At 45.4% G+C, this 14,605-nt stretch overlaps 1 protein-coding gene across 7 annotated transcripts in view; it reads right to left on the bottom strand.

Annotated features, from left to right (window-relative positions):
- Window positions 1–14,605, bottom strand: part of Pnpla7 (patatin like phospholipase domain containing 7) — an 81,986-nt gene that overhangs the window by 9,480 nt on the left and 57,901 nt on the right. For 6 of the 7 annotated variants that reach the window (XM_017797651.2, XM_008831185.3, XM_008831184.3 and 3 more), the window contains 5 exons: window positions 13,426–13,575; window positions 8,870–8,933; window positions 8,039–8,207; window positions 6,757–6,939; window positions 5,895–6,013 (listed from right to left, as the gene is read on the bottom strand). In XM_017797651.2, the coding sequence (XP_017653140.1) occupies window positions 5,895–6,013; window positions 6,757–6,939; window positions 8,039–8,207; window positions 8,870–8,933; window positions 13,426–13,575 (685 nt within the window). The remainder of the gene's footprint in view (window positions 1–5,894; window positions 6,014–6,756; window positions 6,940–8,038; window positions 8,208–8,869; window positions 8,934–13,425; window positions 13,576–14,605) is intronic. The other variant, XM_017797653.2, reaches the window with a different exon arrangement.

The raw sequence follows: 14,605 nt of genomic DNA, 5'->3' as shown, positions 1-14,605 counted from the left end.
GACAGTTGTTAGATACCATGTGGGTGCTAGGAACAGAACCTACGTCCTCCCCAAGAGCAGTCAGTACTTTTAACTGCTGAACTCCAGCCCCTTATTGCAATATTTTTAAAAAGATTTTATTTATTTCTATTTTATGTGTATGAGTGTTTTGCCTGAATGTAAGTATACTATGTGTGTCTCAATCTTAATTACTAATTAATATTAACTCTCAGATCATACTTTGTACCGTGTGTGTTTTTGTTTGCATGCATATGTGCGTGCGTGCGTGCGTGCGTGCGTGTGTGTGTGTGTGTGTGTGTGTGTGTGTGTTTTACAGAATGGCTATAAAAGGGCTGAAGAGGACCTACTGGAGGCAGAGGCAGAGAGTAGATATAGATGCAAAGAATCACTGCAGGTAGTTATCAATGAAATATTAGCAGTGTAGTTGCAGAGCTTCAGGACTGTAAAGCAAGAGGGTTGAGTTGAGCTGAGCCCAGCCCAGCCCAGCCCAGCTGAGCAGAACTGAGTTGTGGAGGTATAGGAAAGGGTCTGGAGAAACAAATGGAGTGACATTTTCGCCCACATTACACATGAGGACCTAGCTGAGCTGAAGCTTCAGGGACAGTGGAGAGCTCTTTGTCTGCTGGTCCCTTGATGTACACACACTAGGTGGTCAGATGACACATCAGAAGGGCTATACCCATCATCATAAGCAGTTTTATTTAAGTCTAACTTGGCAAACTAATGAGTTAATTGAGGTTACTTATAGGAACACAAGTAAGAGGTATTCATGGGAACACGTATGACTCAAAAGCAGCTGCATCACTGACAAGTCTCACCCAGCACGGTGATGACTTAAAACCACTTCTTTAGTCTGTTTTTGGGTTCCATGTCTGAGGTAAGCAGACATTTTTCTAAGTCTCCTCAGGAAAAGGCACATATTAGTGGGTCACAGATATATATTTGGAATCATAGATCTAGAAGATCTGTGACGTTTGTGACCTTGGAGTAGGCAAAAACTTTCAGGAAGTAATGACCATAAAAAATTGGAAATCTAGGGGCTGGAAAGATGGCTCAAAGGTAAAGAGCATTGGCTGCTCTTGCAAAGGACAAGAGTTCAGTTCCCAGCACCCACACAGTTACTAACAACCCAAGTTCCAAGGGAATCTAACCTCCTCTTCTGGCCTCCAAAGGCACTGCGAACACGTGGTACATGCACTCACATCCATGCAGGCAATGCACTCATACACATAAAATAAAAATAAGAAATAAAAATTTTTTTAAAAAATTGGAAATCTAGTGAGATCTTGTCTCAAAAAACAAAACAAAGCACTCTGGAGGCAGAGGCAGGCAGATCTACGTGAGTTCTAAGCCAGCCAGGGCTACATAGTGAGACCTTGTCTCAAAAAACAAAACAAAACAAAATGGAAATCACCCTCAAAACTTTAAAGTTTTAGAGCTAGGGAGATAATTCAGGAAGTAAAAGTACTGAGTTTAATATTCAGAACCTACCATCAAAAAATAACTAGCCAGGTGTGGTGGTGCACGCCTTTAATCCCAGCACTCGGGAGGCAGAGGCAGAAAAGACAAAATAAATAAATAAATAAATAAATAAATAAATAAATAAATAAATAAATAAATAAATGAATAAATGAATAAATAAATAAATAATCCAAGCACAGTAGAATGTATTTGTAATCCCAGCTCTGGGGAAGTGGAGACAGGAAGATCCTTGGAACTTTCTGGCCAGGAAGCCTAGACTATTTGACAAGTTCTATGCCATTAAGAGACTCTATTTAAAAAAAAAGGGTATATGGTGACTGAGGAACCACACCTGAGGTTGTTCTTTGCTCCCCTCGTGCACCTAACCATATACGAGCATGTGCATGTATGTACACACACACAAACACACACACACACACACACACAATTAAAAGCTTCATTCAAAGACGCCATTGAGAAAGAATTGTCATCAGAATATAGAAAGAATTTCTCCAACTCAAAAATAAGAAACAAGCTATTCAAAATGGGTTAGAGCCCTCAAATGGTCATGTCACAAAAGAAAAAGGCACAAATGGCTCAGAAGTACAAGAGAGTAAGCCTCACATCATTAGCTTCAGGGAGTTCCAAATTCAAATCAAATGAAGCAACACTGCACACCCATTAGAGTGGCTACAATTTAAATTCTGACAATACCAAGGATAAACAGGAAGAGGTAAACTGAGCTCTCCTACATGGCTATGGGAGGCATAAATAGTATCACTATCCCATGGTCAGGTAATGCCACTCCTAGTTATCTGCCTAAGAGAAAAGAAAACACACATCCACAAAGAGAATAGTGATTACAACTTTGTTCCTAATAACTGAAACTAGAAAACAATCCAAACATCTTACCAGAAATAAGAGTTTGCAAAGCACAGTGATGACGGAATACTGCCCAGCCATACCTCTGTATACCATCAAGAACACCAGCATCAAACACCATGGTGAGTGGACAAAGCCATATTCACGAGTGCATATGAGAAAATTTAAGCAGGCAAACAACTAAGTCAGCAAGTAAAAGATGTGCTATTGATGGCCTCAACACAACACTGTATTAGTAAAACAAAGAGAAGACTGTGAGGGAATAGAGCACGAAGATGTACACCTGTAATCCCAGCTCTTGGGAGGCTGGGGCAGGAGAATCTCAAACTCTAGGCCAATCTGGGTCACATAAGGAGACTCTGTCTTAAAAAGTGCTCTTTTTCTCATTTCTTATCTACAGATCTTTTTGAGACAGGGTCTCCCTGTAGCCCCAACTGTCCTGGAACTCACTATGCAGACCAGGCTGGCCTTGAACTCATAGGGATCCACCTACTTCTGCCTCCACAGTGCTGGGATTAAAGGCGTGTACCACCACGCCTGGCCCAGATCATTTTGACATGAACATTTAAATGTCCATATTAAGAATTGGCCTATGGGTAGTTCCTATCACTTTAAAAATAAAGAACATTTGGGGCTGGAGAGATGGCTCAGTGGTTAAGAACACTGGTTGTTCTTGCAGAAGACCCGGGTTCAAATCCCAGCACCCACATGGCAGCTAACAACTGTCCGTAACTCCAGTTCCAGGGGATCCAACAACCTCTTCTGTCCTCCGTGGGCATCACACGACACGGGTGCACTTACCTACATGCAGGCAATACATGCATATACTAAAAATAATAAATAAAATATTTTAAAAAATAAAATAAAATAAAGAACATTTTAGTCGGACATGGTGGCACACGCCTTTAATCCCAGCACTCGGGAGGCAGAGGCAGGCAGATCCTTGTGAGTTCAAGGCCAGCCTGGTCTACATAGTGAGTTCCAGGCCAGCTGGGGCTACAGGGAGACCCTGTCTCAAAAAGACCAAAAAAAAAAAGAACATTTTTGAAAGAATAAGGTTAAAATAGTTCCACTTTTAAATTAAGTGTTCCATTTTAAAATTCATAATTCAATAAAGTTTTTATTGCTAAAACAAAAAACAATACCAGGTGTGGTACCACATGTCTTTAATCCCAGCATAGGTGGATCTTTGTGAGTTCAAGGCCAGCCTGGTCTACACAGAGCATCCCACCCAGCTGCGGATACAGGGAGACCCTATCTCAAAAAGACCAAAACAAAACAAAACATACAAAACAAAAAACCAAAAAAATCCAATGTTAAAGTATTTTAGCAGGAAAGAATAGATGAAAAATATTTGAAAAAATCTAAAAGAAAACAGAACAAAAACACAGAGATAAAAAAAGAAAAGAAATGAGACTCAGAGGATCCTACTAGAATACAGTCTTAGAAGTTCTAGGGTGAGAGAACAGAAAAAAGCAAACATTATTTTTTAAAATAAAGCATTTCCCAGAATTGAAACTCATGAGTTTCCAAATTTGAAAGGACCCAGGTGGAGTTCAGGGTCACGGGTGAGAACATCAGCACTACCGAGACATCATCAGAGCCTTCCAAAACATAAGACTCCAAAAGAGAGCCAGAATAAAAATAGCATTGATAATTTCAACAACACAGGAGCTACACACACAATGTAATCATGCTGAAAAACTCAGAGAAGATAATTTCCATCTAGAGTTCCATGACCAGTCAAACTATCACTCAAGTATGAGAGCAGAGTAAGAATGTATCCTGAGCCGGTCGTGGTGGCACATACTTTTAATCCCAGCACTTGGGAGGCAGAGGCAGGCGGATCTCTGAGTTCGAAGCCAGCCTGGTCTCCATAGTGAATCCAGGACAGCTGGGGCTACAGGGAGACTCTGTCTCAAAAGGACCAAAAAAAAAAAAAGAATGTGTCCTGATAGGTCTGGTGTTAACAACTTTTTATCTCCCACAAGGAACTTTGTGTACAGAGGAAGACATGGGATGCAGGAGATGGACACAAGAGAAAAACAAAGGCATTTGCCAGGAGGAGGGTAAAGGAAAATTCCAGGACAACATCCTAACAGTGTGATGGAAAGCAACTAGCAGAGATGACGGGGCTGATGGGCTGGAGAAAGTGTGACCCTGAACAACTTAACAGAGGTGGCCTGGTCTGTCTGAACCTTTGGAGCAGACACCAATGCTTCTAGCAGTGTCTGTGGAGTGCACAGATGACATCAGGAAACAAGCAGAAACAAATGAAATAATTATGAACTCTGGAGAAGAAAAAGTGATTGCACGGTCCCATGGATAAGACTTAGTTCTGGAAAAGTTATGTCCTCACAATGCTACGTACAGTGAGTACTGGATGTAGCAGTGGGGAACCTCATGAGGATCATGAGAATGAGGAACAGAGGTAGAGTTACAGACAGATGAGGGTACATAGGGACCGAGAGATACAGCTTGTTGGAGGGGTAGGAAGTCAGGAATCTAAAACTGAAGGAACCACACAATTAGTCAGACATGAATGCTGCTTAGAATACAGACAAGTAGATATCCAAAAAGAGTTGAAAGTGGTTATTTCTGACAAATGTCTAGACTTGGCACCAACAGGGTCTGGCAAAGGACTGTTTATTGTGTGTGCCTTATGGAACCTTATGGCTTCTAAGTACACATTGAGTAAAGTGGTAGATTCACTGAAAATGCTGCTGGCCTGACCTGCAAGCCATGACTGGTTTTGGACCTAACTGCTCTGAGCCTTCACTGTCTGGACCCACAGAAAGAACCAGGGCCTCTTCCATGCTTGACAAATCAGGCCATCACCTCACTCTTCTGGGCCAGCTTCCTTAGGGCATCAAGACACAATGGATACAGTGATGTCACTTTACCACCAGTTTGAACAAGAGGTCCAATTCCCCAACGCTCCTCTTCCTGGGGAGATGTGGTGTCTGGTCTGCCTCTTCGTTCATATCCAGGTTGCCAGAAGGGGCATATACTACTTTATCCTCCTCATAACACATATGCCTCCATTTCTTTTTCAGCTCAGAAGGGTCAGATGACTACTCAGGGCAAGAATTATTTGGGCTAAAAATCCTTTAAGGAATCCATAGCCCAAAGAACTAAAGAATACTTCTCTAGTTTGTGAGCAGATCAGGTCATTGCACTATAGAATAGATATTAAGATGGAAAGAGCCTCATGCAGAGCCCAATGGGGAACTAGCAAAGGACAAAAACACAGAGTTTTTAAAGAAGAAACACATGGATAACCAAATACTTCTAAGCATAGACAGTCATATAATACACTTTCTTCCAAACTAGGAACAGTGAAACCCAGCCCATTTGGGCTATACATACAACATGCACCTAGGTACTTTGACATGCCAGTCACACCTCTGCCATCCACGGGGACTCTTTCCTGAGGATGGCAGGGACTTCATCCATGGCACCATACTATTGTCTTCCCAGTACCCAGCACACAGCCTGTGGGACTGACTGTCACCCCTACAAATGTGGCACATAGCTGGGTGGGGGCTCACCTTGCTCCACCCCCTCCAAGCACCAAGGCAATGGCATTGCCTGTCAGTACCCTTGCCAGGCGGGAGAAGTCTGAGTGCCGGTCTGGGGGTCGCTGGAAAACGCGTGTGTACATCTCAACCTGAGAGGAACCAAAGGAAAACAGAGGTTTGTATATTTCCCCAGCTAGAACTCTGTGTGTCCTGATTTGAACAAAATCCTGCCATTTCCAGGACACAGCTTCAACAGCACCCTCACTTAAGGGTGCAGGCAGAGGGCAAATGGGTTCAGAGACCAGAGCCCCTCAGGATGTCCTCACAGGAGTCTCTCCATTTGGTCCTTTAAGCAAATAGTGCTCACAGGATCATGGTGTTTGGGCAAAGATGCAGTCAGCAAGATAGTGTCCATTGAACTGTGGGGGCTGAGTGGGTTATGGCGTGTGGGCAGCCTTAGCCCCCTACCACCTAGCTTGCCCCCAGTGCAAAGAACTAAGGATGCCCCGAGGAAGAGGTATCTCAGGACTTCTGTCTGCTTCTGTCCTGGAGGGGTGGGGTGGTGACCTAACCATGAGATCTCTGAATGTGAGACTCTCAGCCTTTGTTCCATCAGGCCCATCATTCTACTTTCACTGGTTCCCAGGACCTGATGACCTCTCTGTGCTTGTGTCTCCACCATGCTATGCCTCTCCTTATCTGTAAGGCATGGAATTTTATGATGGCCCAAGAATCTCAAAGTTCAGATCATAGCCAGAGCTCAGAAGCAAGCCCAACCAAAGCCCACAAGCCCTGATCATGTAGAGAGAAAGAAAGTTCTGAATGTGTATGAGAAGGCCAGGAATGCTGCAGTCAGGGCTAAGTCCCAATGAGCCAGCCCACAAGGCCTCACCAGCTTGGGCAGACTCCTCTTGGAAAAGACACGGCGTGGGCAGCAGAGATGCAGGTGGCCAGAGCACCAACTCCGCATGTTGAGCCATTCCACAGTGCGGGCTGGCACTGGGCCCTCCTCTTTGTGCAGCAAGATCAGTTGCTTCTGGGCACGCACAGCTGTGTTCTCCAACATCCGTTCCAGCTGGGGAAGAATAGGGCCTGGCCAACCTCAGGACTGAGCATAGGATAGAGCCAAGGACCAACATAGAGCTATCACCAAGGTCTATACTGGACATTGCTCTGACAGCTGATCCCACAAAAGACAGACTGTGCATGACCTAACAAGTAGCTAGGCTATGACATGTCCCATCCTTGGGGTGCTCTCACCCTGACCACATGGTCTACCCACTGTGTGTGCTTAGTGGCCAGCATGGCTGCAAGGGGTATGAAAGAAGAGTGCCTCCTCCTATGTTCCTAATACTGCCTCATGAATGCATGCTGTGACTTTCACAAATGATGTACTTCTGAGGCAACTGCCCCTATATGACAGCATTCCTCCTGCAGAAAGGGAACATACACCAGAGGGGATGATGTTAGCTACCCTAGGATCACACAGGCAGGGCAGAAGCTTGAGACGAGAGCAGAGCAGATAGAGCAGAGAGGAGATGGGAACACTAACTTGAATAAAGAAGTACCACTTCATACTGCAAAGCTTAGGAAAATGAACAGACTGACAGTGCCCAGGACTGGGAAGGACATGGAGCCTATCAGCCACACCTGTCTCCATGAACAAAGGAAAACTGAAAGGAACCAGGAAAGCAACTTGGTAACATCTAGTCAATGCACACACATCCTCCAGGGTCAGCAATTTGTAGGCACCTGAAGGCACCTTGCACAAGACTTTTGCTATGAATAACATCATAGCCCATTGGCTGAGGATGCATGAACTGAGTATGGGGTGCTCACAGGTGGAAAGCCAAGTAGCTATAAAAAGGGGAGGAACAAGAGGATAAGCCTCAAAATCCTAAGTATTGATGAAAAAAGAAATTTCAGAATGATATAAAATAGGGCATTATTTCTATTCAATTACTAGAAATCAATATAGCAAAAGCTTTCTAAGTTGTGTGCACGCCTTTGAGCCCAGCACTCACAGAGGCAGTAGATCTCTATGAGTTCAAGGCCAGCCTGGTCTACATAGCCAGTTCTAGGCCAGTTGGGGCTACAGGGAGGCCCTGTCTAAACTGTACCCCAAAAGAAAGAGAACAGGGTTCTGAAGATGGAAGGCTCCTCCAGGCACTCACCTCACCCACCGTTGGCTCTTGCTCACCCAAGCCCACAATGAGGATGCAGTCAGCCTGACGGATGCAGCGCTGGGTCCAGGGTGTGAGTGTGCTGTCTGTTTGGTACAGCACAATCCGGTGGATGTCCTCCTGCTGCCCTAGCCAACTGGACAGCCGGTACTCATGGATACTGCAAGCCATGAGGTAGCATATCACCTTCTATGGAGGCTCCCAGAGGTTCCTCCTCAGAGAGGATTGGCATCTTTGTTAGCACCCCCTCCCATAGAACAGCAGAGCGGTGCCGGGGCCTACATAGTTGAGCAGAGGCTATGGCCAGGCCTGGATATTAGGGATTCAAGGGAAGGTAGGATGCAGGTCTGCCCATATGATAAGGAGGGGTATGGGCCTAGTTGGTCCTCTGGGAGCTCTGATGGGACCCAGCACGTATCTTTTAAAAAATATTTTATTCATTTTTATTTCATGTGTATGAGGGTATTGCCTATGTGTGTATGTAAGTGTATCCATCATGCAAGGCCCTCAGAGATCAGAAGAGGGTGTCAGATCCCCTGGAACTGGAATTATAGATGGCTGTTAGTTGCCATGTGGGTGCTGGGAACCGAACCTGGGCCCTCTACAAGAGCAGCCAGTGCTCTTAACCACTGAGCCATCTCTCCAGCCTCTACTCAGCATATATCTTGAGTACAGTGTATAGCTGGACAAGGAACATACTAGAATATGTAGACACCAAGGCATTGGGGTAGTGGGGCAGTGCCATGCCAGGCCAGCTAAGAGGAAGAAGTAGAGGTTGTCTAGGCTTTTCTATGTGGGACCACAAAGGGGCTGAAGGCACACCTGTCCAGAGCAGCAGAGCCGAGACGTTGTTTGATGTTGTCACTGGTCAGCAGCAGAACAGGACCTAAGAACAATCATCAATTTTAGAAGTCTGTCCTGGCAGGGAAGCTACCTCTGAGGATAAACAAGGGACCAGAGTGTTCACTCCTTTTCCTAGTTCAGCTCCCCACAGGGGCTGCCAGTCTTGAGGATGAGTCAAGCCTGGATGCCTCTCCAAACCCTGGTCTCCTGTTGATATGTGAACCAAGTTTCTGCAAGACCCTGCCATTGAGTGTATGGACACACAGTGGAGGTAAGGACAGCATGCAACAGTAAAGCTTGAGACTGTAACTTCCCCAATCTATATCTATTATTTTTATTATTTTAAGTGTATGAGTATATTACTTGCATGTATGTAAGTGTACCTGTGTCATGCAATGCACACAGATGTCAGAAGAGGGCACTGGATCCCCTGAAACTGGAGTTACAGGCAGTTGCTAGCCGCCATGTGGGTGCTGGGAATGGAACCTGGGTCTTCTGCAAGAGCAACCTGTGCTTTTAACTGCTGAACCATCTCTCCAGTCCCCCAATTCATATTTCAAGTGGTCTAGATCCCAATCCAGTTCATTCACATGCAGATGTAATTTTTTCACATTTTTGTCTCTTCAGTTAGCCAAGGAAAGGCCACCAGGAGCTCAGGAGCAATGCAGAGAGAGCAGTGCTCGCTCTAAGGAAGGGGCCTTACCATGTCCCTGGTGGTGGTGAAGGAGTATCCTAACCCTGGGTGGAAAAGGGCCTAGCAGACTCATGCCATGTAGAAAAGCCAGTGATAATGCACAGGGAGACTTAATCATTTATTTATTTATTTTTTGTCTTTTTGAGACGGGTCTCCCTGTAGCCCCAGCTGGCTTGGAACTTACTGTGTAGACCAAGTTGGCCTTGAACTCAGAGATCCATCTGCCTCCACCTCCTGAGTGCTGGAAGACTTAATCATTCTTTTCTGTCTTTTTGAAGCAGGGTCTCCCTGTAGCCCCAGCTGGCCTTGAACTCACAGAGATCCACCTGCCTCTGCCTCCCAAGTGCTTGGGACTACAGGCATGCACCACCACGCCCGGCAACTTAATCATTCTTAACAAGCTCTTCAAGAGTATGTAATTAAGAGTTAATCCATGTCAGGAGTGGTGGCGGACGCCTTTGATCCCAGCACTCGGGAGGCAGAGGCAGGCAGATCTCTGTGAGTTCAAGGCCAGCCTGGTTTACATAGTGAGTTCCAGGTCAGCTGGGGCTACAGGGAAACCCTGTTTCAAAAAGACCAAAAAAAAAGTTAATCCATAAGAGACTTTTTTGTTTTGCAACAGAGTCTCACTGTGTTGCCCAAGCTGAGCTCTTGAGTTCAAACAATCTAGCTACCTCTGCCTTCCAAGTAGCTAAGACTACAGGCATACAGGACTGTAGTAGCTAGGACTACAGGACTACATTGCCATTGTGTCTGGCATCTGGCAATGGTATTTTAATTGGCAGCTGTTTCTTAGAGGCATAAAGAGAAAGGGTGTCTTTACAGTTGAGAGGGCCACTGTGGAGCATGGCTGTCACAGCTTCAAGTTTAGACAGATGGTATCTGGCTTCATAGAACACAGAGCTACTAGCCTGACCCCAGGCTGGATCCAGGGTACTCCTGCAGCTCTAGGCTGACCTGGGGGCTACTAAGGGGGCAGTTATGGAAATATAAACCACCCCCCAAGCCTGACAGTGTTCTAGGCTCTTGAGTTCCAAGAGTTCACAGCCAAGGCTCCAGCTCCTGCTAGCAAACCATACTGACCATATCTCTCTCTGCCAAAGGTTTTGGGTTCTATGTAGGGAGACAGAGTGCTTTTTCTTACAGAGCACAGGACGGGCAGATCTAGGTGAGGGGGAGTAGGGTGTCTGGCCTCACTGGAACCAAGTATTCTAAAAGACAGGAGGCTCACCAGCACTACCTGTCTCTAGTCTATAGGGTGTGGCCTAAGCCAGCACCCAGCCAGGCTGTTGTCCTAAGTCTGTGTTGGCCTGGACAGCACTGCCACCTGGCTGCCTAACAACTTCTTTTCCAGATTCTGGGAGCCAGAGCCATGCTGGAACTGGAATTATAGATGGTTATTAGTTGCCATGTGGGTGCTGGGAACTGAACCTGGGTCCTCTGCAAGAGCAGATCCTTGGGCAGCATGGCCTTTCGAAATGATGGTTCTGGCTATACTGACTATTGCAGGACAGCTATCCAGATAACCTTGGAGTCACACAGTTCACCATGGGATGTGCTGGCTCCTGAGATGAGATGGGAAAATCAGGACAATTGGGCTCATGCCGTGCTCCTAGATATAGGATATTCTCTAGCTGTTTGGCCCAGCCAGTCCTGTCCCCTGTGGTATTAGACACAATGCAGACCGCATTCAAGGTTACTAAGCAGAGCCTTCTTGAACCCTGGAGACCAGCTGAGGATGAATCCAATCTCCTGTTGTCCCTTGCTGCCAAGTTCATGTAATAAACCTGTTTCATGCACTTTGTGTGTAAATATTCTCTCATCAGATCCAGACCAGTTGGTAAGTAGAGCACAGTGAACCTGCACTGCAACTGTCCCTACAGACAAAAATAAACCTTATTTCTAGAAGCCAGAGAGATGGCTCAGTGGTTAAGAGGACTGGCTGTTCCTGCTGAGGAACCAGGTTCAGTTCCCAGCACCCACATGGCAGCTCACCACCATCTATAATTCCAGTTCCAAAAGATCTGATGCCATCTTCTGGACTCAGTGGCACTCCACACATGTGGTGTACATACATGCATAAAGGCAAAACATTATTTTTATTAATATAAAATATTAATAAAAGAACCTTCTACATTATACTTAGCCCCAATTATTCCCACACAGACCATAAATTTAAAAAGAATTTCAAAACAACAGAGTTTTTAAAAAGATGGCCATGATCTCTTAGCAGGATGGTATTGCTTCAAGAAAATACAAAAGCAAGGCTAGAGCAATGGCTCAGCAGTTAGTAGCTGCTCTTGCAGAGGACCTGGGTTTGGTTCCCAGCACCCATATGACCACTAACAATCATCCATAACTCCAGTTTCAATGGATCTGACATCCTCTTGTGACCTCCATGGGCATTACATGATGTGGGTGCACTTACATACATGTAGGCAATATACTCATAATAAAATAAAAAAATAAAATACAAAAGCAGTATTTATGTAGAAAAAAATGGTCTGCATGAATTAGAATTAAGAACCTCTGGAGCTGTTGATGTAGCTTAGTTGTTACAGTGTTTGCCCAGCATGTACAAAGCTGATCCCCAGCACTTCATAACTCAGAGTGGTGGCCCATGCTTGCAGTTCCAGCACTTGTTACATGGAAGCAGGAAGATCAGAGAATTTGAGGCCAGCCTGGGCTCACGCCTTTAATCCTAGTACTTGGGAGGCAGAGGCAGGTGGATCTCTGTGAGTTTTAGGCCAACCTGGTCTACATAGCTAGTTCCAGACCAGGTAGAGCTACAGGGAGACCCTGTCTCAAAAAGACAGAAAAAAAAAGATAGGATCTCCCTGTCATCCCAGCTGGCCTGGAACTCACTATGCAGACCAGCCTGGCCTCAGTCTCACAGAGATTTGCCTGCCTCTGCTGGGATTGAAGTGTGTGCTACCACACCCACCTATTATTCAACCCTTAAAAAAAAAAATCAAGCCACCATTTTTATAGAGACAATCCTGAGACCCTTAGTATAGCCTACCACAGAAAGATGACTGTCTTATTATTGTGTTTAGTTAAAATGACATAAATAATGTAAATTTTAAATAAAACATTAAGAAAAGTATCAAATACCCTATGAATGTGGGAATTCTTAAGAATTCTTGAGGTTTCAATTACCTTTTCTTGGATTCCAAAAGTTTTTAAACATTTATTTATTTGTGTTTAGGGTGGTGCTCAGAAGAGCATAGAAATCAGAGGACAACTTCTGAGCATTAGTTTTTTCCTTCCACCTTGTGGTCCTGGGGATCAAACTCACCAGGCTTGGCAACAAGTGCCTTTACCTGCTGAGCCTTTTATCAGCCCTAAACGCCAAAATTTAAGAGCTTCCTCCAGATGGATGATCAGTCCTGAGTTCCACACCTGGACTTACAACACTCCTGCTGCTGGTCCAGAGAATGGTCACATCCTAACCCCCTACTATCCAAGCTACCTGGTCTCAACCAAGGGCATTGTTCCATTAAGTCTGTCAGCAACCTGGCCACACACTGAAGCACCCACTGCAGCAAGAAGAGTGCTGGCAAAGCTCGGAATCCAAAGATGGGGTCTTGTAGGGGGTGTGCCAAAGAAGCCTCCACTAGTCACTGAGTGCCCCTCACCTTAAGAATTTCAAGCACACTGTACACTACTAATATTCTGGGGTGCCCGCACAGACCTCAGAACCTGAAAGTCCCTCAGTTTGGAGGATTCCCTCGGAGCAGAGCTTCCCCCAGCTCAAGATCCACTCCTAGTATTATAGAAGGCAGGTCATGACTCCTGGGAAGCTGATAGCATTTATCCTCAGGACCACTGTGAGGCTTACCGATGGCACTGAGGGCATGCTGGAGCTCCAGAGCAAAGGCAGTGAGGGGTACATCCTCAGATACAGGCATTGCTGCCACCGTGGACAAGTTGACGGCTGGGTTCCCCAAGTCCCACTTGCTGCTTGCTGTGTGGATCCCAAGCTGGTGACCTGTAGGCACAGAGCCAGAAATCAATTTGGGAGGCTGAGCCACCAGGACAGCCTCCATGTTTTCTGATGACACAGGGTACAGGATGGTGGGTTTGGGTACAGGGCATTCCAAGCAAATCTAAGAGCAAGGAAAGTGTTGAGAGCTAAGGAATCAGGCACTCACTGCAGGCTATGACAAACAGCAACAACTGTGCATTCTTGAGAGGACACTTGCATACCACACACACACACACACACACATACCATGCTCACACCCACATACATCATACATATATCATAGACACACACACACAACTCACATACATATCTCATACACATCATATGTATATACCACACACAATTCACATAGCATACACACATACCATACTACCCACATACCATACACATACTAAATACAGCCAGATGCATCACACATAGTGTATACATACACTCATACACATACCTCGCATATATAACACGCATACATGCACGTGTTCAGTGCAAAATTGTTTAAAAGAGCTGAGGACAAAAACAAAAAGAGCCAAGGACACAGATGCTTGATGGAGAAAACAGCTAAATGGATGACCATTTGGCTATCCAAAAGTAAAACACAGGGACTGGAGAGACGGCTCAGCGGTTAAGAACACTGACTGTTCTTGCAGAAGACCTGGGTTCAAATCCCAGCACCCACGTGGCAGCTAACAACTATCCATAACTCCAGTTCCAGGGGATCCAATGGCCTCTTCTGTCCTCCGAGGGCATTGCATGACACGGGCGCACTTACCTACATGCAGGCAATGCACTCATATATATAAAATAAAAATAACAAAATATTAAAAAAAAACACAGGCTCAGAGGTTAAGAGCAGTGACTGTTCTTGCAGAGGACCAAGGTTTGATTCCTAGCACCCACGTGACAGCTAACCATCCATAACTCCAGTTCCAGGGGATCTGATGCCCTCTTCTGACCTCTACAGGTATTTCACAACATGGTGTTGTGAGGCAGTAGAACCTCTGCCCACAGAGCTCACAAGGAGTCCCCAGGTACTCAC

This window comes from Nannospalax galili, unplaced genomic scaffold (genome assembly GCF_000622305.1).
Source record: "Nannospalax galili isolate Female #2095 unplaced genomic scaffold, S.galili_v1.0 scaffold35, whole genome shotgun sequence".
NCBI classification, from domain to species: domain Eukaryota; kingdom Metazoa; phylum Chordata; class Mammalia; order Rodentia; family Spalacidae; genus Nannospalax; species Nannospalax galili.
This window is presented reverse-complemented; position numbering and strand designations above follow the sequence as displayed.